This window comes from Tyto alba, unplaced genomic scaffold (assembly GCF_018691265.1).
Source record: "Tyto alba isolate M040663 unplaced genomic scaffold, T.alba_DEE_v4.0 Super-Scaffold_48, whole genome shotgun sequence".
Taxonomy (NCBI): domain Eukaryota; kingdom Metazoa; phylum Chordata; class Aves; order Strigiformes; family Tytonidae; genus Tyto; species Tyto alba.
The window spans coordinates 3,263,275-3,289,486 of NW_024881324.1; the positions used below are offsets into that span (position 1 = coordinate 3,263,275).

At 43.9% G+C, this 26,212-nt stretch overlaps 1 protein-coding gene across 1 annotated transcript in view; it reads left to right on the forward strand.

The window, feature by feature from the left end:
* Positions 1 to 17,046: 17,046 nt before the first annotated feature.
* The window catches only part of RAMP3 (receptor activity modifying protein 3), a 54,929-nt gene continuing 45,763 nt past the window's right edge, over positions 17,047 to 26,212 (forward strand). The window contains exon 1 of the mRNA XM_042806784.1: positions 17,047 to 17,368. Within this exon, the coding sequence (XP_042662718.1) occupies positions 17,317 to 17,368 (52 nt within the window). The 5' untranslated portion in view covers positions 17,047 to 17,316. The remainder of the gene's footprint in view (positions 17,369 to 26,212) is intronic.

Here is a 26,212-nt window from a genome sequence, read left to right on the forward strand (position 1 = left end):
TAAATTGTATCACTTTGGTGGAATCACACTGATTTGGCAAGTGATTTAGAGAATCATTTATTCAGTACATTTAGAGATTTTCCCTACAAGACTTCTGAGAAGTTTGTATTTTTGCTCCTAAATCAAAGTTAAAAAAGGCAATAGTGTGCGGCTGATAATTCATGTCATTTATAAAATGCAAATCATCAAAAGCAGCAACAGAATTTGTAGAAGATCTCCTGAGTCTCTCTGACAACTGTGACACTTTTTGTGTAGTTCTACCCTCACTGCAATTAATAGCAGAATTCCCATTGACTTTGTAAGCAAATATTTCCATCCTTAGAACAGAAGGGTCCATATTTTATCAAGATATAGAGCTATTGTCATTATAACAACACTATAATATAAACTTTACATATATGATAGCATCTCATTATAATATCATTCTTTTGATGCGAAGATTCTAGAGATCTTTTTGGGTTTTGTTTTTCTGTGCAATGCTTTTTGAAAAGTTGGTAGTCACTAATTGCCAGCCAGCTTGATCTCCTACACAGAAAGCAAGGAAACTTAATCTAAGCTATTTTGTACTGGATGAATCAATTTTCCTTGAAAGCATCCCAGAGAAAATTACCATTTCTACTGTCATGCTGCTGTCAGGGTGTCTCCATGCCTGACATTGCTTCCTACAATAGATAGGAGGCATGGGGTGAAAAAACAACTTACTTAAAATTTATTTATAATGTAATGGAATTAAGTATTTAATGGAGTTAAATAAACATTATTTTCTACATACAGATTTGAAGAGATTTAAAAGGATAGCGCGAATGACCGAACCATATGCTAGCAAATAAGATGCTGCAATGGCAAAATTAGATTGAGCTGGTTTTGTGGTATGCCCATTCAATAGCTAATTAGCTAACAGTTAATTAAATGAACAATGGTAGGGGGAGTGACATTCCTTGTCACCTTCGTTGATACGCAAAGCATACAGAAGTCATGAATAGTCACTTCTGTCTGAAAAAATTAACTCATAAATCAGTATTGAAAGCTATTGGTAAAGATTCTGATAGGCCAGATTTAATGGCTGCTTCATTTAACAAGCCAAGAGGTACATCACACTGAAACAGCTCACAGGCCTTTGCAAAATGATGTGCACAACACAACTGGTACACAGAAGGTGAGAGAATTCAGTGCCATTCATTGCTTAGAAACACAAAACAAATACAAAGCTGTGGTCAGCACAATAAACCCAGGCAAGGTAGAGTGAGCAATCCAAGAGGTTTTACACTATACTCCACATGAGCTCTGATTCCTGATAAAAACAGTGAGATTATAACAAAGTTTCAAATCCCAGCTGTGTTTTCAATTTTTTAAAAATGGTGTTGGTGGACTGAACAAACCACAAAAAACTTAATATTCTTTTCCCTTCACATCTCCTTTCCCCACATTCTGTGGGGCATCTCAAAGCTTCGTACCTCAGAGATTTGTACCTCATGGATATGGAGGTAGAGAAGGGCTCAATGCTAGTTATTAGTGATTTCAGCAAAACCAAGCAGAAATACAGAGTGGCATATACACATTGGCTTTTGGCATTGGATCTGACTCACTTCTCAACTTGAACAGAAAAGAGCAGCTTTTAGAAGCTACAACATTCACAGCATGATAAAGTTAAAGAAGCTTGGTGTTGGGGCACACAGCATTTATTGCAAAGTTGCTGCTTTGCATCACTTTGATTGTAATTTCATTTTGTTTGCCATTTTGTTTGATTTATAAATTGGAGTGTATTGTTTTCATGGCAATTACATTTGTTTCAGCTTATATTTTTTGAGTATTGGAGCTCTATATTTAAGATGTATCTTCATCTACTGGTATCAGTTTATATCAGCTCCTGCTACGATACAAGATAATGTCTTCTGCAGTCATCATATGTCATCATACTTATCATAGCCAATGTCAGAAGATAGTCTTCTACCACTATTTGTTGTGTCATGGTTTTAGCAGAAAAGACTGGAAACCCCGCCTTCACCCCAGATATTGTGTTTTACAGGAGGATGGAGAAGCTTTTGTCCCAGAGCTTTTAGAAGCTGGGTTTCATGTTCAAGCCAAGACACAAAGTAAAGTTTGTTCAACAGTGGCCTTTTGCCTATCTAAAGTCAAAACTATGTATGCCCAGGGAGTTTTTAACATTCTAACGCACTCTGAAATCCTAACCACACCTGAGGTTCAAGTTTCTGTACCGATGTTATACCCTAACTATGCTCAACAGTTATGGAAAGGGAAGACGGGAAGAGAGCAGGCTTTTGGTGAATTTGATAGTTGTGGATCTGAGTGATACCACGTCTTCCTCACAGAACAGGTCCTGCTGATCAGTTGGCTAGGTGATGTGACACACAGAACCTGTACTGCCATCCATTACAGGTGAGTTGGTTGGCCTGCAATGCCTCTGTCAAGAACAGTCTGGGACACATAACCATCCAGTGTTGCTCTTGTTAGACCTACTGCATTCTGTTATCTGCAAAACCTGATCCTTCTCATTTGTGTGCATTTATCATCTAATTATTCGCTGTTCTGAAATATGAATGCATTCATCTTGAATCCTGAAAGTGTCAGTATTACCCAACATGCAATTCAAAGAAATAAATTTTGAATGTGTGTAACTGGGCTGTGAACTGTGGGGCTATGGATGAGTGAACATTTGGCTGATACTATATAAAACAGAGAATCAGAGAATCAGAGAAGTTAAGCTGGAAAGGACTTCTGGAGATCATCTGATCCAATCTCTGAGGAGCGAGCTGAGGGCTAACTAACTTAGAGTTAACCGACCAAAGTCAAATCAGGTTAGAATCTGGAATGATGGGGGAATGGTAGGATTCACCTCTTTTCATACACACACTTTCAGCTCTCAAGACTACTTTCTCAGCTCACCAAAAGAAAACTGACCTTCCTGGAAGAAGGCCATCAGGGTATCCCCCAAGAGACCATTCCGAGTGCCTGTCACCCCTGGTGTCTAGAGGTTTACACAGGAGCCAAGAGTCGAGACTGAAGAGGGACACGGTATGGTATGCTCAGGAAAGAGTGGGCTAGGATCACTCCACCAGCCAAATAAAGCCTTCTGCATATACTAATCCTCAGCATGTGTGATAAAGGGTGTTTATTATGCTGATGTGTGCAGCACTAATTTTGAACATGTGCCCTTTTCCCTGTAAGTACTGACTTATCTTGTATGAAAGACACTGCTCCTCTATTTCCCTGAGGTGGTAACTACAAGTATGATCCTGGTCACAGGATTAAAGATAGGTAGTCTTCATTTTCTTTAGCTTTAACCAGCACTGCATGAAGCTGTGCTGGTAGTGCTGATCATGTAACTGCTCTGCAACAGTCCTATATGTGGCCAAGACTTTGCAGGCAGTACTGAATTCTGCTTTCCAGCAGTCTTCACCACAGACAAACACCTATCATTTAAACTCTGCATTTTCTCTGGAGCTTTCTTCATTCTTAAAACATCAAAAGACCCCAATAACGTATGTACATTTTTTTTTTTCCTAGTCATCTTCCTTTGAGAGAGAGCTGCATTACAGCCTGCTGTATGAGGATTTTCACCCAACGCAATGTCTTTGTGCTGCACGCAGAGAAGCATGGCAATGGGTGTGTGTGAAGGGAAAAGGCTAGAAGACTGGATCACAAGGTAGGGAATACAACCTGAGGTTGTCTCAGCCATACTGCCTGTTGGAGTATTCTGGGGTGTATGTAGCCACTACCGAGAGCTGGATGCAGGACTTGGTTGGCCCTGTTGCAGAAGGCACCTAAATGCAGTTCTACTGCAAAGACAAAAGAAGCTTAAACCAAATAGATAAATTAATTTGCTCTGTGTTTGTAACCAACATCTGGTCTCTATAAAGTGTTTACACTATTCTGATCAATCTACATCTTTAAAAATCACTGATTCCAATTTTTAAATAAGAAAAGGCTAGCTTTAGAGTCCTACTTCTGGCCAAATAGCTTGGGGATTTTAAGCAGTTCATAGTAAGATTTGTGCTATTTTGATGAATTAACATGTCAGTTAGGAGTTACCAAATCCAGCAGCCCACTAGAGTCAAGGCTCCAGTAGGTCCTGGTCCGCAAGCTGAACCAGTAGTGAGGCTGCACATGTATTTCTGATAGACACATGCGTGCACACGCACACCCCCACACAGACAGATATACATTACACATATACACAAACACACAGCCAACCACACAGATCAATCCGTATGGAAAAAGCAGCACTCACATAAACACAAACAGCACCGCCAGTCTCATTCTATGCCCCTCTGTGCCTGATCGGGATGAAGGTCCATTGATGGAAAATATATACCCGTGTACAATGTGGATCCCTCTGGTAACCAGCTCTAGGCAGTCTGTCCAGTAACTGGCTCTGCACCTCAGCCTCCCCACCTGCTGGCACCCGAGGCCTGCAGCCCTGCCCCAGTTTTGGTACTCAGACCCCTCACTCAGACACACACGCACCCCCAGACCCTCCCCAGCACAGACAGAGGCACACGAGGGGCTCTCCAGTAACTGGCCATAGATACAGTCTATACAATAACTGGCCTTGGATCCCCCGGCCTTCCAGATACTCTGCACACTCACACACACAGCAGAACCTCCCCCCACCCCCCCGCCACACACTATGGCTTCCCAAGTAACTGGCCTTCAACACTCAGGCGACCAAGGAGCTGGCCTGGAACCCTTGATCTCCCCAGCTGGCTGACAACTGGGCATACAGACCCCCAAAGCCTGCAGTCACATTGCAGTTGCTGGTACTCAGACCCTCCTGCACAGACACACATGCCGTGGATCCCTTCGGGAACTGGGCTTAGACACTCGCTCTAAGCACGGGCTAGCCCTTGGATCCTGCTGTCTCTTGGTGCCTCCTGCAGAGACACACACATGCAAATGTGTCTCACAGTTGACCCCTGGACCTTATGGTCCCTTCAGTAGTTGTACTGGACCACCTCATCCCTTCTGTAGCTAACTCCTCCATTTGCCTTGTGCACTGAGACACACACATGCAAACAAGCCTCTCACTCCAACCCCAGGCCCTATGGCCTCTCCAACAGCTGGCTTGAACCTCCTGGTCCCTCCAGCAGCCAACTCACATACCCTCTGGTCTCTATAATACACAGCCCAGACTTACAGTTTCTTTGATTCCGGACTTCCAAACCACTTATCCTACTTGCCAGCTAGTTTGGCTTGGTATTTTCCAGTGCCACCTACACTATCCACACCATACGCACTCACTCTGGTCTATCCTGTTGCTGGCACCACTGACACATAGGCCCCTGTGAGCTGTGGTCTGACTCCAGTTGTTGGCACTTTGACCTCCATACGCGCACTTTTATATAGACTAGAGAGCCTTTTTCCCAGGAAAATAGAAACGGATTTTAATAAGAAGACAGGAGAGACCACAGTGATCAGCTGCAGGCCATGGCCAGAAGAGCATACTGACTGGCAATCTGTTTACACACAACCCGTCCTTTAAATACCCTTATCCTTTGATCTTCTTACTCCTCCTCAACCCCAAACCACCATGATCTCCCCCTTTCCCTTTGCCCAGCATCCCGTAGGCAGTAACCTTCCTTGGTCAGTAAGGTGATCAGAGAGCCTATCCAGTTGATTCACCTTTATGGCTGTCATTGCACAAGGGAGCTGATTGTCCTGCTGTGACAGTCCTGGAAGGACCCAGATCAGAGTGCTACAGTTTCTCTATTTTGGTTATAGGTTTCTCAACCATCATTGTCCTTCTGTGCTCCTTCGTGTCTATGAAGATGAACTGCTTACTTCCTAATCATCACTACAAGCCTTTCCATAGGAAAGTCAAGCATTGTGCAGAGCCCTGCAGAGAATTTACCTGTACCACTAGAGACCTTTCTCATTCCTCAGGTTCATGAAAGGTAAATTCTGTCTGGGATGAAGGCAAACAAAGACTACGCAGTTGATTAGGGGCATGGAGGGCTACAGAAGATGAGAAGTAGAAGGAACAAGACAAAGGCTGAGAGGGCTGTCACCTCTTTCAAGAAAGATATCAAGGATGAAAGTCAAAGGAGGAGGAGAAGAGCTACTGAAGTGCAAGGAGGAAGATGGTCAAGAACACAAAACAATTTGGGACTTATTTCCACAAGGATGACCTCACCATAAGCAGGGTAGTAGCAAATGTCCCTTGGTGCCTCGGTAAGGAGTGGTGAGGAAATCCTGCATGCTCTCCACGTCTCCACAGAGTTCATGCAGAGGGAACCAAAGCCCTTTCTTTCACCTCTGGCATCCCCACAACCAAATGAATGTCTATAGTATAAATGCCCTTCTTTACCGAGCCTGGATGTCCAGATTACTTCCCAGGGACACCCAGCAGCTGTGCCCGGGGCACGGCCAGCAAGGGCAGGGACAGCCCCTGGGCACAGGGACAGCCCCTGGGCACAGGGACGGCCTCGGGGCCAGCACCCCACAGCCCTTCCTCCGAAGGGGGCTGTGCATGAGGAGCCCTGTCCTGTCACTCCCATGTCACGGTGCCCTGGGGCAGGATAAAAGGGAGCATCCTCCATGTCCTGCTGCCAGAGCTGGCCTGGGGACATCCTGAACACATCCGAGAGAAAGTCCTTGAGGGGCCGGTGGAATTACTTGGCGGGGGCTGAGGGAGGAAGACCAGAGGCAGGAGGAGGCTGCTGGAGAGGAGAAGAACCACCAACATCTGGAGATGCCCGAGGTATCAGGCTTTTTACAGCTGGAGAGCAGTGGCCAGAGCAAGGGAATGCCTTCTTGAGGAGCACTGCAGAGCTCGCCGTCCTCATCCCCTGCGGAGCCAGGGGCAGCAGCCCAAATAAATGGGATGCAGAGATGTTGCCAAGTGTCCCAGGGGTTTTCTGCTTTCCTCTGTAGCACTGAGCACAGCCCCATGCTAGGGCCTCTGGGCCATTTTGGTGAGGTTCTTGCCTGCGGCTCTTGCCACCTCCAAGGCGCTACTTGAGCACCGGCTCTCTCCAGGGCCGCTCTTTCTCATCGCAAGTCTGCAGCGGCAGCGAGCTCAGCTCTGCCCTTGGCTGCATTTCCCCGGGGCTCTGGCCTGTGCACAGCAGCCTGTGCTCGGGAGGGCTCCAGGCTCGCGGCACCGCCCGGAGCTGCCACTTTCCAGCTCTCCCTGCCCAGCACCAGCGCGGGGCAGGCGCAGGAGCTGCTCACACATCACTGGCCGGGCAGCAAGAACAGCGGGGCAAGGTTTGGAAGGCAGCAAGGATGCTTGTCATCGGCATGTGTCCTGCTTTGGGAAATACCTCACGGTACCACACACCTCTTCCACCTCTGTGTGTGGTCAGTACCGTTGTTCATTCAAGTTCTCCCTCTTCAGGGAACAGGGACTACTTGGTGCATATTCCTGCTTCTACTTTCTGTGTCTCTGTGACTTGCCTCTGCCAGGCCACAAGGGATGTTTTTTTCAGGCTAAAATAAAGAATGCATCAGCCTGTTCCTGCCTGCACGTGTCTACTGGGGTGTTGTGATCTAGGGTAATTCAAGATTAGGTTCATGATGCCTGGTTCCTGGATATCTGTACAGAATGAGCTCAAAACCTAGCTGCCTAATGTGGGAAAACAAGAAAATAACTTTGAGTATTTTCTTACGTTATTTTTGGTCTAAATGTTTTCACTCCTACCTTGTTTTAAGTAACAAAATACTAAGGCTCTTTTTTTTAAAGAATGTTTGCACAGTAGGGGGAGCTGAAAGTTTAAAAATCTATTCAGTGTATTATTGCCTGAGGTTTTAGCATTGCCGCTCAGGAAGATGATGGACATTTATTCCAACCTATTAAATTAAATGAGTTGGAGGATTTGAAGTCAGTGGTTTTAATGGTCTTACTTGGGAGCACTACCATGCAGAATGTAAGGCAGCAGAGTAGAGGCAACATGCTGCTCAACCATATGCTTTGCAGTTGTTTTTATTAATCAACATCTTACCTCAATGCTGTTTATGTTCAGAAATACTCATTTAATGGAACAATTTAAGTGAGATATATATGTATAAGAGAAATTTTTCAGTTGTTTTTTTTTTTTTATGCTTTGAGAATGAAATAATATTTCCAGATTCTTTAAGCATTTTTTTTTTCTTCTATGCATTTTAGTTGTTGTCAAACTGATTTCAGTTGAGCCTGAGATTCAGTCCATTGGAGATGCCAGTATAAAGGCACATGTACTTGCCCCTGAGCCTGTTTCTGTGAAAATGATCCAGGTTAACCTGTCATTCTCCCACCTCCATAAGATTAAAGTATTTAATCTAAGCCCATTTTGGTAAAACCAGGTAAGGGAGAGGTTGCTTGTTTAGCTGGTCTGGTATACCTGGAAGAAAATATAAACCAGTGTTTTTTCTTGCCTTCCCAGAACTACAGCCACCACGCACGCTCTAATGAAAACTCCCTCGATTGGTGTTCATTTCCAACACACGTAAATGATCAGAAAACCCTCCAAAGAACAAAGCACCCCATCTTCTTCAATGTCCTTTGGCTGTGTTAGAAAAATGACCTACCTGGCAGCAGCCCGACCCAATTCTGCCATTTTGGAGGCATCTCTGACCATGTGCAGAGGAGCAGGGGATGGCATCCCTGCTCTGCTGAGGAGGGCAGAACTTCTTTTGAGCAATGTGGCTGGGGCCCAGCTGCTTTCTTAATTGCAGAGGGGGGCCAGCTTAACGTGGCAGCTTTTGGGGCATGTCTGTTGCATGGCCTTTCCTGTGTGGGAGCAGCAGCAAAGGGCAGAGGGAGTGAGGAGACCTTGTCGCGCAGCTTGGGCACATCATGATACCACAGCCAACAAAAGCCACAGTCACATTCGTGGGCGTGAGTCCTCGTGGCTCTTACAGTTGGGGGAGCCTTGTTTTCCTTCATACCTTTTAATTTGTTTGGGGATTAGAGAGGTCTTGGGGTAAGGTAAGCGTACAAAGGTTTTGGCAAAAGGCAGAGGAGGGGAGGGCTCTGAAGGATCTTGTAAATGAAGACAAGAAATTTGAAAAAACATTTAAGCAGTAGGATTTTCTTAATAAGATGAGCTGGTGGGACTTTGTGAACTGATGGCAAAAGTGGTTATTGTGACATGAATTAAGAGGAGATACGATAGAATGAGAGCTCTAACTGCATGGACAGTCACGCCTCTGGCAGGGGGAGAAGAAGGCATGAAAAAGGTCAACACTTTGATTTGTGAACTTAAATATCAGCTTAAATTTGCGAGCAGCATTTTGGAAACAGAAATTGCCACATTTACATCAGATTTGCGGTGTCGTTACATGTATTATTAAAAGAGATGGCTTTATAATCTATTATTTTAGTCATCGTAAATCACGCTTCTGCTGTTTCTTTGAAGGCGACTGTTGTGAGTGATGGTTGAGGCTGTTACCACAGGGTGTCTCTCACTGGCAGAGTTTGGCATCCTACCCGTTATGACCCATATAATCTCCAGGCCGATAATTACTTTCTCTTATTTGGTCAAGATAATGCCCTTCAAAGGATTTCTTTGATTAAGCAAATCCATTAATATGCTCTCTAGATAATATTAATGCTTCTTTGCTTGAGTCTTCTCGGTTACTGTTTGGACAGCACATTTTTATATAGTTCATTAAGGAAGATCAGGGTCGTTTGAAGTTTACTTTAGTGGAAAACCTTCTATCTATTAATTAATACTTGCTAGGCTCCAGAACAAATTAATTGAGAAAAGTAAATCTCTATGTTACTATTGCAGGAAACATCTGTGCCCATCTCTTGCACAGACTGCTTTCATGTAAATCCATGGAAGTGTTCACCTGAGGAACAGTCTTACGCTCAGGCTTTCTGAGCCCATCTCACAAACTGTCACAATGCTACCCAAAATGCTGATCTCATACTCAGTAAAACAGACAAATAAAACAAATGTTGTTCAGGAAATTGTGATCTTTTTGATCTTTTTATTAATTTCTTCCAGGAAAGGAAGAGATGTTACAAGAAATCTGTTAAAGGAAATGTATTCCTTTAAGAGATGAATTACTGTCTCAACCCATGAACACTGCTTGCCTCACAAGCTCAATTGCAGGCATTTATTTTATTCAGAATTAGAATAACAGTGCTCTGAAAAGCAGACAAAAATTTATTCTGATAGAGGAACAGTTGGGACACATGCAGAAGACACAAGTTAAAAATAATTGGAGGTAATACTGTCCTTTAACAGAAATTGCCTAATTTCTCATGTGCACAGGTATATGGTTTTGGTTAAATGTTTATATTTCCCCTCCCAACGTACACTTTAAGCACTTCTGGGAAAGTATAATTATATTTTTGTTTCAGGTTATTCTGTTTGAAGTTGGTTTTGAAACTCCCACTTCTTTGAAGCTGTGATGGCTGACTGAGGCAAACAACACACCTGCAACAGCAGTGCAAAAAACCCACCTTGCACGTGTTCAAGACTAGCTGACTTTACTGTAAACTTTAAATCTTGGTTTGGCTTTTGGGCCAGTGGCAAATTCGTATTTTCTGATACCACTCACTTCCCCTAGGGCTGCACTGTGCTTTTTATACTGGCCTTTGCTTCAAGTATTCCTGTTACCCTTGCCAACATCAAGAAGTAAATTCCACCTGAAATCACTGAGCTGCAACTAATTAATCAACCAGCTGATACAGTGAATGGAGACGACGTGTGTGCATGTGTGCTGCTGTGCCTGCCATCCACTTACTCAGATCCTTCCTCTGACTTAGGAATCTCAGGAGACAATGGTAAAGATAGCTCGCCTTTGGAATATTTTACATTGCTATCTACCAACAAACTAGCTGTCTCAGTTAATCTAAGTTATTTAAAGTATTTGTGCTCATCTATATCAGTTATTCACTTCCTTTCCATGGAACGATTTAGTATCTGGTAAATTTAACTTGTTATGGGGACTACTGCTATCTCATGTTGTTGTTTCTGATCTTTCCTAAGTCGAAAACAAAAGGGAGCAATAGTAAGGAGATCCTGTGTAAGATTTCACTGATACTTCCATGAGATGCAGAGCATTGTACTACTACAGTTAAAAACAGTGACAGATTTTTACAGAAAATCAATTAAATACAAAGGGCTAATTATTCTGTTAAAGGTAACTTTATGAAGAATAAAACCTTTCATAAACAATGAATGTTTGAAAAGAGAATCTTTCCTCTGTATTTTATACTTTTATTTGAGGGTACATATTATTTCATGTTAACTAATCCATAAACACACATTTTATGCTTTTTAATAATAGCTGGACTTTCTTTCAAATGTAGGTTAATTCTCAGTGAATCAGAGATGGAGCACACTCATCTCAGCAGGATGTTTAATTTTAATGTAGGGCAAAGACAACGAATGCTACCAAGATAAATCTTCAACTCGCTGTTCCCACCCATGCCCTGTTCTTATTTTTGTGCTGCTCCAGGTGTTTGAAATGCATCGTTTTCTCAAATGAGAGTTATGGTCACTTGGCACCCTGAGCTATTCTCTGCCGTTCGGGGTCAGCAGAATCTGAGCAGATGGCGTCTTTTCTGTAAATGCAATAAACTCAATTAAACCTTTAACCAATGCACCCGTAAAAGCAAGCAATCGTTTCATTGCTGTGTGGGGGAAAAAACTGGTCTTCTTTACCGAGGACGTTTGGAGGGAATCCCAAGGCTCATGAAAGCATGTGCTCAAAGGGTGAAAAAGTCCTTGTGAATGGATACGTTCGAGATCCCTGGAAAGATCTATGGCAGTGATGAAAACCACAAGCAATGGTGTGTCTCTGACACATCACCTCTCATGTCTCCCTCCCCCTTTCTCAATGGCATTGGCAATCAGTGGTGTGCTTTAAGCACACTGCCAATGAATTTTCTCCAAATTACCCATTCAGAAGTAAAAGTATTTACTGTGTATTGCTTCTCAGTCAGGGGAAAGTGAGGTAGTACTGGTAAAGTGAACGCATGACATTGGGGAAGCTCTCTGGGTCTTCTCCTCAAGCAGTTGAAGCTGGAGCTCTGGCATCATTGCACCGCAAGGGAAACTGGCCAGGTAAAACACTGCCAGGCAATCTATGTGCCTGGGTTCACCTTTTTTTTTGCAATTTGTAGCAAATACTGTGAGATGTGTCTGTGAAAAGAAGTGATCTATGCGTGCACTAGGGTTGCCTTGGGGCTGTATAGATGACAAGATTAAAATAGGATGACTTATTATGGTAGAAATCTAACTGGGTGAATGTAATCGCAGGTTGAACTCAGCCTCTATGAAAACATTTTTTTTTAATTTTCTATTTTTCTTTAGAAAGAGATCTACTGTAGGAATTAGGAGTGTAAAATTAGAAATGTTATGTATTGCACTCATTTTGTGCCTCCAAATAACTTTTTATTTACTATGGCAATATTTTTCATTTTATATAGTGCTGCATTTTTATCATGGAATGGAAATTTATGGAACTTCCCATCTAAGAGTGTCCTGGGATCTGTCTTGCTCAGCCCTAAAGCCAGTCTTTCATGCATCCTAAGAAGGGCAATTAGTCTGTTTTCATGCTAAGGAGATGCTGCCTGGTTCATAATTGCACTGATCAGAGCCCACGTGTGGAGTCAGAAATCCTGGGCTCAGACAGAACGCAAATAGGTTTTGCTGCTTCCTGTTGCAGGTGGGTTTATGCTGGTACTGTGTCCTGCTTCACCAACCTCTGCAGTCAGCCAAACTTCAAAAGTTATAAAATGATCCTTGAATACTTCTTCAGCATGAGTATTGGTGACTCAATCTTGTAAGATTTTGGACTTCAGCTCAGTAAGATTTTGTATGAAGAGAAATTGAAACAATGTTATTTTAAAAAAGAAAATAATATAGGTGTGTGTTTCCATCTCTCTTCTTGTACCTTTCTCCCTGATTTTCCAAGCTGTTATTTCTCAGACGTAACCATGCATGGAGACAGTCTACGTATTCCCTTGCTGGCATTTCCCAAACTGCTCAGCCAGCCTGTCATGAAAAATTATTGTATTTTCTGAGTAAAAATTCGGGGCCTCTAGAACGTAACCGACAGTGAAGTGTTTAAAAACCCATAAATTAATTTTAGCTTTATTTAGTCTAGACAGAAGAAAGCACTGTGTGCATTTTGCTACTGCTTACATTAAAAACGAAGGCATGATTTGTTTCGCATGCCTGAGCCAAATTACAAAGACTTTCTGTTACGCTAAAGCTTGTGTCTGGTATGGAAAAAGAATAGCCGGGTGCAGCAAGAACAGAAGATCATGGTGTGTGTGACATACAGTCACCAGCAGCCTCGGGATGCTCCTTTTGATAAGAAAAAACAAGCTGGGAATCAGCAAGACGTCGCAGCTCTTACAGATGCGTGCCTGGGTCCTTTGATGAGAGCCTTTTGTATCACCGGCTGTAAAACAAGGGGCGGGTGTCGTGGCGGGGGGGACCCGTGGCTGGGGAGCTTCCCTCCAGCAGAGAGAGAGGAAAGACAGCTTTTGCCATTCTCCCATAAAATCTGTCTGCTTTCCCTTGATCTCTGTCGCAACACTTGTGGAACCATTTTGATCAGTTATAGGTATTGACGTTGATGGTGCAGGATATACAAGTAGCTTGCAATTTTTTTGCATCTAGACAATTGACCATACTGGAAACTAGCATGGAAACAAAATAATTGAATGTCCTGGTTCCTTCAAGCAAAGCCCATGTGGTGGGCTAGTGGGAAGTCTGTCATGTTATAGCTAGGTATGTACAATAAAGTGGTCTTAGAGGTGCTGAATACTCACAGCTTGGCACCTCTGAAATAGAGTGCAGCTTGAAACATGTCCACACTGCTTAGGTGCTTTGCTTTGAACACGAGAACCCTGCTGAAATCACAGAGCACATTCACACATGGCTTTAAAAAAAAACATTTTAGAAAGCTGGAAGAATATTCATGTGTTTCCCTAATCCATGTCTGCTCTTATGTTAAAAAAAAAAAAAAAAAAAAAAAAGATCTCTACATACAAAAATGTCCTTTCCCCCCCTTTCAGTTCATGTAACATAGGCATGAACAGTTTCAGCTCATCAAACCTGACTGACTTAAAATCAGCTTGGCTTTTATGTGCAGTCAGTATGTGCAGTGCAGTGTGGCCTTTGAGTCACAGGAAGAAGCCATTTTTTTAACTTTTTTTTTTTTTTTTTTTTTTTTTATGTTTGTACATTTCCTATATTGATGGTAAAAAGACAGGAAAAAAGATTTGTGTGGAATTACATGAGCAGAATATAAAGGAGGAAATTATTTTAATGACCTGCAGAAGCCTATCAGTTTTTTTGATTTCTGGATCAGGAAAGGCATGCTCCTAGGAGCACTGAGTGGGAAAGCTGACCTACTTCAGTTTAAAATCACAGATGAACTGAACGTACTTTTTCAAACCTCACGACAGGAAGCAATCCCATTAAAATGGGGTCTTAAAATCTTAATGTATCTTTTATATAAAATTGCTGAGCTAGGAAGAGAAGAAAACTTTCCATCCAGCTCTGGGCAAGGTCTCTCCATGCAGGCAAGCAGCCGCTCTATCCGGGCTGATACATGAGGTGACAAAGAAAAGCAATGTTGCTTTCTGTAGTGTGATGTCTTCAGGTTTTTATTAATGTATTTTATTATTTTTTATTTTTTAGTTTCTGTTGGATCAGTTTAACCTCTGGAGCAGGAGAGTTTATTACCTTATCTTGCACCACCCTGAACACTCATGATAATACCTGTCCTGGATGGCTTGATTCCTTCCATTTCTTCTCATCTCAGACTCCTTGGGGACTTCCCATACTGAAACAACTATCTACCCGTCTATTGCTATAAATGATTTTTTTTTTTTTATAGTCAGTGGCTTTTTAGCAGATTTAAGTATTCTAAAGCAATGCCTGAAGTAATGTGATTGCAGCAATGTCTGCAGGGTACCTGAAAAAGGATTAGTGCGATCTCTGGAGGTTGCATGTTTGGAAATTACAACAGACAGTGGTTTTAAGGTTATTGTTACCACATGTTGTCAGCGATGGGATTCAGAGCTTTGCATGGCAAAGGGCATTGGCAGCATTTCTTATTTGAAGGTGAATCGGATTTCTACTGCTGGTGTAGATACAAGATGCTACTAAGGCAGATTCGCAGAATAAAACGTTTTGCAGCATTTCTGAAGTAAGTCTCCTGGCGTTACTGCAATGGAGGAGGAGGGGTAGACTTAATGAAAATCTTCAAACTGCCAAAATTGCCTCTTGCCGATGGTTCTAACGCTGTGACGGTTTTGTTCAGATACACGTGTGAATATCACACTTCCTCACTTTAGATCACATTGCTGAAGATACCACCTAGCATAGCTGGCTTGTGATTCAATGAAAGACACTCTAAATTAGTCCATTTACTTATAAATTTAGCTATTATTTTACCTCAAAGATACTGTAGACACCTTCATACCACCTTCTACAAGCATAAAATGGGAAGTGCTTGCTGAAGTTTGATAGTTGGAAGCAGTAACGTTCACTTTTAAAATTTGCCAGTTTCTCATCTCAAACAAGTGAAGAAAACAAATACAGAAGATGTAAAGGAAAATTATCAGCGTTACCTCCATATCCTATGTGACAAAAAATGTTGCCTGTATACTGCATATCGTGTAATGTACTGTGCATTATTTAATGTATGATATTGCATATAAGGCACAGTACACCCTAATCCTCCTGAAGATCAGCCCAAATTCTTGAAAATACTAATTCTCACTTCAGATATTGCCAGGAACAGATTTTATGAGGGAAATCAAGCTCTTACTCTTAGGAAGGATGCAATAGCAAGTCGGTGGTGTACATGCCTTCACGCTTGTCACTTCACTGTAGTTCCTTCTGGCAGGGGCAGCCCGCAAACACTCCTTACAAAGCAGAGGTGGCAGTCACTCTGCTGAAGGATGGTCTCCCCGAGTTATGGTTTAGTTATGCTTTACGGTATTTTACAGGATTTGCTTTCAGCTCAGAGGAAAAAGTGTCACACAGATGACAGGAGGTTCATTATAACTGACAGACTTAAGTGTCTGCAGAGCCATTTCAGCACGGTGGATTCCCAGCCTTCTCCGTGGTTTCCCGAGTTTTCCATTTCCTTCAGCCTAGGTAAACAGCACAAATCAGACGGAGTTTGTGCATTGAGTAGTTTGCTTTCGGATAAAGCAGTTTGCTTTTGCGCAATTCCGCTGCTGCGTTGGGGTCCCACTCTGCAAAGCTGTTTGAAAGCGCTGTGCTGTGCAGGTGTACCAAGTCAGCGGGAAGAACGCGACTGGTACGTACAAGTACGCTTTGTTCTCGTGCATGGCACGGAAATCTTTTTGAAATGGAATCATGGAATATCTTTTTGAAATGTTAAGTTTTAGGGCACATCTAGCTGCGGCAGTCCTTTAATGTTCTACTGAAAGGCAGTTACTGAGGTGGAGTAGCCATGTACCTAGAAACACATTCTGGCTCTTTATTATTGAGTAGTACAATTATTTTTAGCTAAGAAAAGGCTTCTTAGTCTGGTGCTTCTTGCTGGAGACACTCATTTCCTAGAGAGAGCGCTCCAGGAACATGGCCTTTAAATATTGATGAGAATTAGGAGCCATACCATTCTCGGAAAGGAGCCACGCAGAGATGAAATGGCAACATAAAACCGCACGAAGCGTTTTCTTAACTGCTCCTGGTTGGCCTGCCCTGGCGCTGCGTGGGGTTAGGCCCGCGTTCAGCTGTAAATATTAATCATGCTAACACGTGGGGGCCCTGCAAGCCCGACCTAAAGGTGGGCTAACCCCTGCGGCCCCCTTCCCCCCCCCCTCCACCCCAGCCCCTCACGCCTTCACCGCCCCCCCCCCCCCCCCGGCATGTTGTGGCGGGAGCGGGGAGGCTGCTCTGGGCAGAGGGCCAGGAGTCCCCGAACCCCCAGACACGCCGGACCGGAATGTCCGTCCCCCCCCCCCCCCCATGGCGGGGAGGGTCCTTCCCCCCCACCCCCACCTCCCTCAGCGCCGTGGGTTGAGAGATGCATCCCTCTTTGCGGAGGGGGGGGGTGGCTTTTGGAGGGCCTGGAGGCTGCCCTGCTATACACGCACATGCATATTCACGCGTGTACGCTTCCCGCGCGTTCAGACGCGCACCCGGTGCAGCCCGCCCCCGTGGCTGGGAGCACCCCAGGGGCGGAGGCGCTGCTCCCCTCCGCCCCCGCCCGGGGCTGGACGCCGAGGCGTGAAGAGGAGCCTCCCCGGCGATAGGCGGGGGGGGGGGGGGGTGCTGAGGCGGGCCCGGGTCCTGCGCGGCTGCGGACCGGCCGCCCCATGCGGTGCTCCGTCTCCCGCGGCCCCTCGCCGCCGCCCGTGCCGGGATGGAGGCGCCCGGCTGCCGCTGGCGGCACCTCCCCGCCGTGCTGCTGTGGGGTAAGTGGCGGCGGGGACACGGGGGGGGGGGGTAGGTTGTGTGTGTGTGGGGGGGGGGGGGGGGGGGGGGGGGCTGGCCGCTACCTCCCCGGGACGACATGGGGCGAGCATCCCTGGCGGAGTGTTGCACCCCCCACGGGGCAGCGGTTTCTTGCCTGTTTGGTGAAGTTCGGGAGAGGTGTGAGCATCCCCCCCCCTCCCCCGCAAGAGCATCCTGTGGGGACGCGGGGGGGGTGGGGGGACGACGACGACGACTTTTCTCTGGGGGTGCCCAGAGAACAAGCAGGGCCTTTGCGGGTGGGTCTGGCCGCACCGCGGGGGGTGAGTGGGTGGGTGGGGGTCCGCTTCCCTTCCGGGACTCCGTCCCGAGTGGGGGCGGCGGGGCCGGGGACAGCATCCCGCCCCCCGCTACCCACCGCCGACGGGGGAGCCCCGGAACGCGGCAGAGGGCGCGCAGCCCCCCCCCCCCCCCCCCCCCCCCCCCCCGAAAAACGATTTCACCAGCTTCTAGCCTTAGGTCGTTCCGTCTCGGATCCCAGATCCGATGCTGGGGAGGCAGGTTTGGCTGTTGGGGAGGGTTTGCTGCTGCCGGCGAGGGGTTGATTCCCCGTGAGAGTGGTTAAGTTACAATCAGGCAGTTGGAAAGTGCTGATACCCCTCGTTTCTTTCGCTTAATATAAGAGCAACTCTGCTGCTAGAAAAAACTATGGGCTTTTTCCTTCTCAGGTAGCTTGTTTTAGGACTCCCAGATTTAATATGTTTGCAGTCACGTTGAAAGTTCCTGGGAGAAGTCAATGCCGGTCATCTTCTCTCAACAGTAAACCCAGAGATGTAGTTAATTCCCCAGAAGTTGCAGATAGGGGTGAAGAAAATCAGGCTTTGTACATTTAGAAGATGTATCTGAGGAGTTTATAACTTTGTTTGCTAACTTTATGCCCCTTCCAAAGCTGGTAAATGCTGGACATATTTCTATGAAAAGACACACAAATAAATGGATGGTTGTATTGACAGTGTTCAGTAGCACTGCCTTGATCTGGTCTGTCAAAAGAATGACATATCAAATGCACAAATTTTTTGATTATTTGTGGCTGGAGGACTGCTAAAAATCTTACCTTGCCCTCTCAAATTTTTTCTTATTTCCCAGCAGGAAAATAATTTAAAAATGGCCAACACGTGTCTTGACATGTGAAGGATTTATGCGGTCTTGAACTTAAGGCACCAGACAGTAATCTTTTTGTATGGGGAGACATCCTGATGTTCCTGTGACTTTTACAAAGCAAAATTGCTCACTGGAGATTTCTTTTCAGAGTGTGAGTGGAGTGAGGGACAATGTCCCTGTAGCTCAGAAAGCTACAGAAAGACATTCTTCACCAGAGAGACCTGGGTAAATCAGTTGTGCTAGACATCTTTGACTGTTAGTTGCTTTCTTAATAGAATAGCACCGAAAAAATGATCTTAAGGATATCTCTTAAGTGCTAATGCATTACTTTTTCTTGGAATTGAAAAGGTTAGATGTAATCAAGAACTAATGAAATCAGACTCATTTCCTAGTAGAAAATCCCTGAAAGTTTTATGAAGTGCAATTGAGGTTTTTCATAAGGAAAGCCTTAAGTGGTAGAAAACTAAAGTTCTTCTTTGAGTAATACAAGCACGGTTTTACTGTCAGTTATTTTGGAAGGATTTCCACTTGAACTGAATGTGCTTTCCTACCTCTGATTAACCAGAGACCTGTGACCAGGATTCCTCTGCGTTAGCTCTGGCTGTGTTCGGTGTGAAGCCTGCCTGGGTGGGGATCGGGATTGGGACGGGATTACGGGACTGCCGTAACCTCAGCCCACCGCTTTCTGCCCATCTTCCTGCCTGGGGCTCTTGAAACATTATCACTACATAGAACCATCTGCTCTGTTGTCCCTCCTTAGCAAGGCTGGCAAAAAAGGCAGCATGTTCACTCACTGGAAGCTCAGTGACTATAGGAGAAGTTGATTTTGCTGGGGGGGGTGTGTATTGGGAGGGAAGGAATGTGTGAACTGAGGTACCTGGTACACAGGCACGTTATCAGTGCTGTTTCCCCTATGAAGTGCTGATAACATCCAGAATGGGGTGAGATGCCTTGCTGGAAATGCCAGCTGTCAGGTGAAATCCTCAGTACTTTGCTCAGCAGAGCTGTAGATACTTAAAAGATATTTACTTACTGCAGGATCCAAGTACCTCAGAAATAATTACATATTTACTGTAATACCAGATTCCTTTATTCCATTTCTATGTGTGACAACTGAGGCAAGGAGAAACTTAAGGGCTTGACCAAGACTTTTAACCAACTAAGTAGGTTTTTTTACAGAAATTGTTGTTTCAGCATCCCTGTCCAAACATTTGCTCCTTCATCATTTACTTAACGCCTGTGTTCCAGTGGTGCTATTGGTATATGAGTTGAAAGATGCTACCAGAGCAAAGCTGAACATTTTTTTAAATCATAGAGGAATCTTTCTCTGTATATGTATGTATACACATACAGAGAGTGATGGTGTGATTCTTATCTGGAGCAGTTTTCCTATGCAGATTTTGAAGACTGTCTGTAGTTGTTTGCATTTCATAATCTTGTTTCACAGCCTCTAGTGAAGCTCAGCATTTTGGCCAGAGGTGAACAACTGGACCATGGAAAGCTGGGAACAGAGCCTGGCTCCAAGCTCCTGTTCTTACTTTTAATTTTAAAGACCATGCCTCATCCTGCAAACAGAAATGAAAAAGCTGTGTATTAATGTTCGAATTCTGTAAGGTCTTGAGCTCTGCTTGTGTGGAACACAGTGTCTGTAACTCCTGGGGAGTTTGGACTCTAATGAGGAAAAAAAAAAATGGGAAACAATTTTACTGGGTTAAAGTTTGAAAACCAAATCAAGTTTTTTTCCGTTATTTTCTTATGAATATATCATGCTGCTCTGCAGCTGCAAAGGGTGGAAGAAAGAAAGGGAAAACCATTGTGGGAGTCCTGAATTTAATAGACCCAGGCGGGTGTGCATGTAAAGCAAATAAACCTTTGCAAAGCAGAACATCTGATTTTGAGACGGACCAAAGAGTTTTAAGAAAAACACTTCTCTACCGAAACAATGCTTCGTTTTCTAGAGACATTTTTTTCAACACCAGGCAAACAGGAAGACTCCATCAACATCCACCCCGAAAGCAAAGCGTCGAGCGCCAGTGCAACCTCTTTTCCAACTTACTGTTGGATCCAGACGCCCTTCCCTCCATCCTTCACCCTTTTTGCGTCTCCCGATTCCTTTTTCGGGAAGGTGCTGCCCGTTCACCGAGGTCTGCGCAGGGAACGGGCGGCAGGTCGATGCTACGTGCACCGGACAGGGCGAAATGCAGTGTTTTCTGTCCGAGTGAGGCAGCTGCGGTGGCTGGAGGCGCACGGTGCGGGTAGCGCAGAGGCCCAGACGCTGCGGCCTGGTCCCAGCAGCCGGGAGGGGTGGCACTCCGCCACCGGGGGTGACGCCGGACTCAAGGTGGGAAGGAGGAAAATGGCTTTTCTGAGCCTGACTGACACCGATGAGATCCGACTCTGGAAACTGTTTAGCTAGGAAATTCTTGTTCAATTATCGAGATTTTCATACCTTCGTAGTAGTGAGGCCTTTGCTTTCAGGTTTGTTTTAGCCAAACGCATGAGGCAAACTGTCAGAGGCTGCAAACTGAAGCTAGAAATATATACGGAGATAGACAGGTACTGCTATAGGTACAGATACACACAAACCCTGATGTTTTAAGGAAAGGGTCTTGGGCACAGAGAGGGTGCTCTGTGAGGTTTTGCCCATTGAACCACTGCAGCACCAGCTGTTTTCGTGCAGTATGTTGTTTCAGTTTCTCCTACCTCTCTACTGATAACAGAGAAGATTCGTGGCTTGGATCAGAGGCAAACAAATGAAATTCCAGTTTCTCCTACCAAGGAAAGAAATACAGTGAGGGGGTCCTTTACAAAACAATATTTGCTACCATCTATGTCTTTGCTATTGAAATCAGTGCTTGGGAGAGAAGCGGAAGGCGGCAAACTGTGTTCTCATTTAGGGCTTGTAAAGAGATTAATTTTCACGAACATAATGACGCCTGTTTTAATTCACACCTTTTTGCTTTAGTGAAAGCTGTCACATGAACCATCTTATTTCAGAACAGAAGTATAGCAGTGTATTATTTAGTGTTTTATGAAAACAGCTTGTACTTTTTTTCTATATTAAGATGTCTCTTCAAGCCAGGCTTGCATTGAGATAAACTGGAAAATATAAATGAAAAAAATGACATTATTTTAATTTGATTGTGTGTGTAGAACAACCTAAAAAGCTACCTGAAGAACTTTTGGGTCATTTGGGAGGAAGATAGATGTGTGGTTATAAAAAAAGAAAGGCGTAGAAAAGCAGAATAGGAGAAAGCCTTGTTTTCCACAAGTTTGTAAGCTTGATCTCAGTTCATATATGAACTGAGCTTCCCTGAAACCGGTCTGAAAAGAGGAAACCACTTTGTTCCTTTCTAAAAGCTTTTAAAGAAAGCACATTGGTGCTGTTAGAAATGGTCTGAAGGCTATGGAGGGTCCCAGCCTTCGTCTTGAGAGCAGCTTGACATGACCTACCATATTGGCTTGAACAAGGGATATGTCTGCGTAACAGCTGGTGGCCTCAATTTATCCCCTGCAGTACAGGATTTTGTCTGTGTGAAGTCAGATTTATAGCCTTCTGTAGATGGGCTGTCACTTGCTCCACCTGTGCTCCAAGCCAGGGAGGCTGATCTGAAGAGGACAATGTGATAGGCACTGCTGGGGCCCTAGCACAGCACCAGGCTGACGAAAGCACATCTTGCTTGCATCTGACCAGATTAAGCTGGGTAAACAAAGGACTGTGCAGAAGCACCACACCCTACAACAAAGCATCTGTCTTACTACTTTCACACCCTAATAAATGTGACTAATTTGCCCTTATTTTGGAGAGCATGATCTGGGGAAATATTCTGTGGGCGATGTGAGAGGAAATACTCTAATTCACGTTGGCCAATAATGACTGTCGCTTCTTACGGGAATTCATTTTTGTTTCCAAATGTTGGAAGTAACACATTTCATCTGCGTCCCTTTGTGTGCAGAGAGATTGATGCTAAAGACTTGTATTTTTGTTGTTTCAAAATGCATTGTTTGGGATTCGACAGAGTGTGCTGCTCTTGCTCTGCATGGCCCTCTGGCCTTCAGTAGAAAGGAAATGAGAGTTCACAGCCATAGAGTATTGTGAAGAAACTGGAGATACTGGGACAGAAATAGCATCTTGTAGAAGTCATTCAAGTGTTCATCAATAGGACACAAAGTCCAGGTTTCTTCCAAGATGTAAGCTCTTGGACTTTAGCTCTGGTCTGTAGTCTTCTTTCTTGCCCACCCTCTGCGCGTGGAAGAGTATCTCCAAGGCTGTGAGGAAGATGTCATCCTGATGCGACGGTGCAAAGGCCACGCGAGTGCTTGCGGTCAGTCTCATTGTCTGAAGAAACTAGTCTGTCTCTGGGGTATGTTCTGCAGCTTTGAAGTGTGTGTGTGAGCGTGGGGCCTTTGCTCGAAGGGTGTCTCAACCTTGGCATCAGGGCTTCGCTGCCTGGTAGCCACGTGGGGCTGTGGAATAGATATTCTCTACAACGTTTCTTTTTGGTGAGTCGCTGCAAATGTTATGCTATCCTTCCATGCCCCCTTCATGAGCTATTCCAGCTTTACTCCCCAAGGATATCCATGTATCAAGAACCTAACTTATCCAATTTAGTATTAGAAGAGATTTCTTTAAATGTATTTAGCAACATGTGATATACACTTACTATGATAACAGCATTAAGCTTACATGTTGAAGTGAAATAGGAAAAATAAATTTGTTTTGGCTTTCAATTTGGAGATGCTCAATGCTAATATTTCCATAGAAACACTGATTGTCATACAGTATGTGCAAAACCTCCTTTATTCCTATTTTATTTTCAGAAAAGCAGATCAATATACAGTTTTGATACAACCTAAATACATTCTTAAATATAACTCAAAGTTAGAACTTTCCGCGTCATATTAAAAAATGGAATTCTCCTTTATTTTTGACCAGTGGATCTAGGCTGGACATAATTCTAGGCATACGTTTGGGGTGGGAAGTGTTCTGCCATAAAATACTTAGTGTTGAACGCTGAAGTAGAGGTAGTGTTGCTGGAATAAACACTGGTCCAGTTTCTCTTCAGCTAGCTGTAGTGTAAACCAGAAACACCAAGAATGTCAGAGCAATGTGAAGGAAAGGTCAAAGGAAAATGAAACTCCTCAAAATATTTGTGTTTTCATACCCTTCTGCATTTTAAGATTTTGGAATGAAATGTTAATGCTCTTTTCTTGCATTTAATTAAATATTTTTAATAATGGGGGGGGGGGGGGAATCTCTCACTGTGTAGTAAGGTAACATTTTAAGCCTAGTATTTTCAGTGAGTTTTAGTTAAAGTAGGTTCCTACTCCTCTTTTTCTTACCGTTCTGATGGGGCAGTACAGACCGGGTAGAATATGCATCACAACACTCCAAGAATGTTTGTTCCTACACTGGTCTGCTGAAGATTTTGGCTGTTGCATGCTGAGTATGCCTTAGATATATTTGGATTTTCTTTTCTTCCCAGCTATGACATATTTTATCATGCAATGAATTACAAAAAACCTTGTCAAAGAAATAAAATGTGTTTGCAGAAATAATTGAAAATAAACACCTCCTGTAGGAAGTGAGGGATTCCCTACCACTTGCAATTTTGAAATCTACACTGGAAATGTTTAGGAAGAATATTCCGTCATTTGAGTAGGTGGTTTGGTGTAGAACTTATTGGAAGACTTGCTTTAACCTTGTGTTACAAAAGGGGTAGATCTGGATGATCTGAGGGATTTGTTCTAGCGTTGGAGTGTATCACTCCACCAGGTTTTAAAATAAAATTGTTTGTAAGTTTGTGAGGGAAAGAATTGTTGACACAATTGCAAAATGAGAGTCCTCATTCTTCCCTACTCCCCTTTTTACTGATTTCTTGCATGACTCCAAAATCCTGAGGATTTTTCTTAGACTCCAGGGTGAAAAAAGTTCACTTCGCTGTGGGGGGCAAAACCATGGAAGATTTCAGCCCAAGAACATATCCAAGACTGAGAAATCAGACAGGTTTAGATAAACTGTTTTGCAGCTTCACTGGTGGTGTCTGAGTTAAACAAACTTTTATGTTCTGTAGATCAATACAAAATAACCAATATTAGATTATGTCTACATTTGCATTTGAGTTCCTGTTTTTTGGGCTGAAAGATCTTAATATGCAGTGAAGTGGCTGGAGGTGTATCAAGTGCTCTGTTTGTTAAGCTGAGGTGAGTTAAAGCACATCACTTACTCCTCAGGACATCAGTAAAGAGTTATAAAAAGGTTCCCATAGCAATGCAGGGAGGTTGGTTTTATGCAAAACTAAGCCAGCCCTAATGCCACTAATTAAGGTTCCGGTTACAAAAGGGAAGCGTTAGCTGAGGAGACAGTCACATAGTAATACAGTTAGCTCTGATGCTTTTTTTGAACAGTGGGACATAATTTTTTTGTAGCTGGCTTTATGTAGATGTTTATTTGTGTAACCCCCAAAAGGAGCTTTCACTTTATTCTCAACTTACTGAAGTAATTTTTATCATTTATAGGGTGAAAGCTTGAGAAAAAGCCTCTGCGAAGATGGTCTGGGTAGTGATGGCAGTAGGGTGGCTGTGCAGCAGGGGGCTGGGGGCTATGCACCCACTACCCCACAGCTCAAAAATGTGCAGATCTGAAGGTCTTCTTAGGAGCTGTCTCTTTAGGGTTGGTCACGTTCACTATTTCAACCCGGCTCCACGAATAGCGATGAAGGGTTTCTTCTGCACTCCCTAGCCATTCTCTTAGCTCAGGAAGAAATACAGTTTAACGTTTTTCCATACAGTGTTTACTTGTTTTGGTATTCCATACTTGTTCACGGTCATATTCGTAGCACAGTCTTCGCTTCCCCATGTAAATCTAAGCACTGCTGATCTGAGGTTGCTGAAATGTCTTTTGGTCTTGGGTTGATTGAAAAAACAAGGTCAGACATATACCCTCTTTTAAAATTTTCTTAATACTGATATGAAAGAAAACAGGACAGAGATTATTAATGGCTGTGAAGAAAACTTTGATTTAAAGGTTTTACTGTATTGTAACTTTCACGTATCTTTGCTACTCTAAGTTTGGTTTTGTTTTTTTTTTTTTTATGGAACACTTACTAGTAAATGCTTTGTTTCTATTATTCAGGAATAATTATAATCAACTTTGAGTACAGTGTTAATGTATGAAGATTGTAGATGGTGGAAAGAAGTTTAAACCTTTCACTGTCATTATCCTCTTACTCCATTAGTGGCACATGCTATTTCAAAAACAAAGCAAAAGAACTGTGTTAAGAAATGCGAAATGAAAGACAGAAAGTGCAAACAGAGAAGTGCTGGGTTCTGCATGAGTAGCCAGATGCGCTCTGCCTGGCCAGCTAGGCAGTGTGCCTTCAGAGGGGACACCTGGGAGTTTGTGCCTTGCTGGGGTTCTGCTTCTCACACCCACTGAGAGTAATGATTTACTCCAGGATTGGCCTATGTCAGTCTGCTGCTGTGCAAAGTTTCCTATGTGGATATCCATCCAGGGAAAATTGTGGTTGTGCAGAGGTCATGCTGCTGTGCTGGGCTGGCAAGGATCTGTTCTCAGTGTTTATTCCTTGGAGCAAGGATGCTAACTGTGAAGCTCCACGCGCAGCTACTATAAGCAAGTGCATGCATAGCACTATAAGTAGACATGTGAAGCTCTGCGGTTTTGT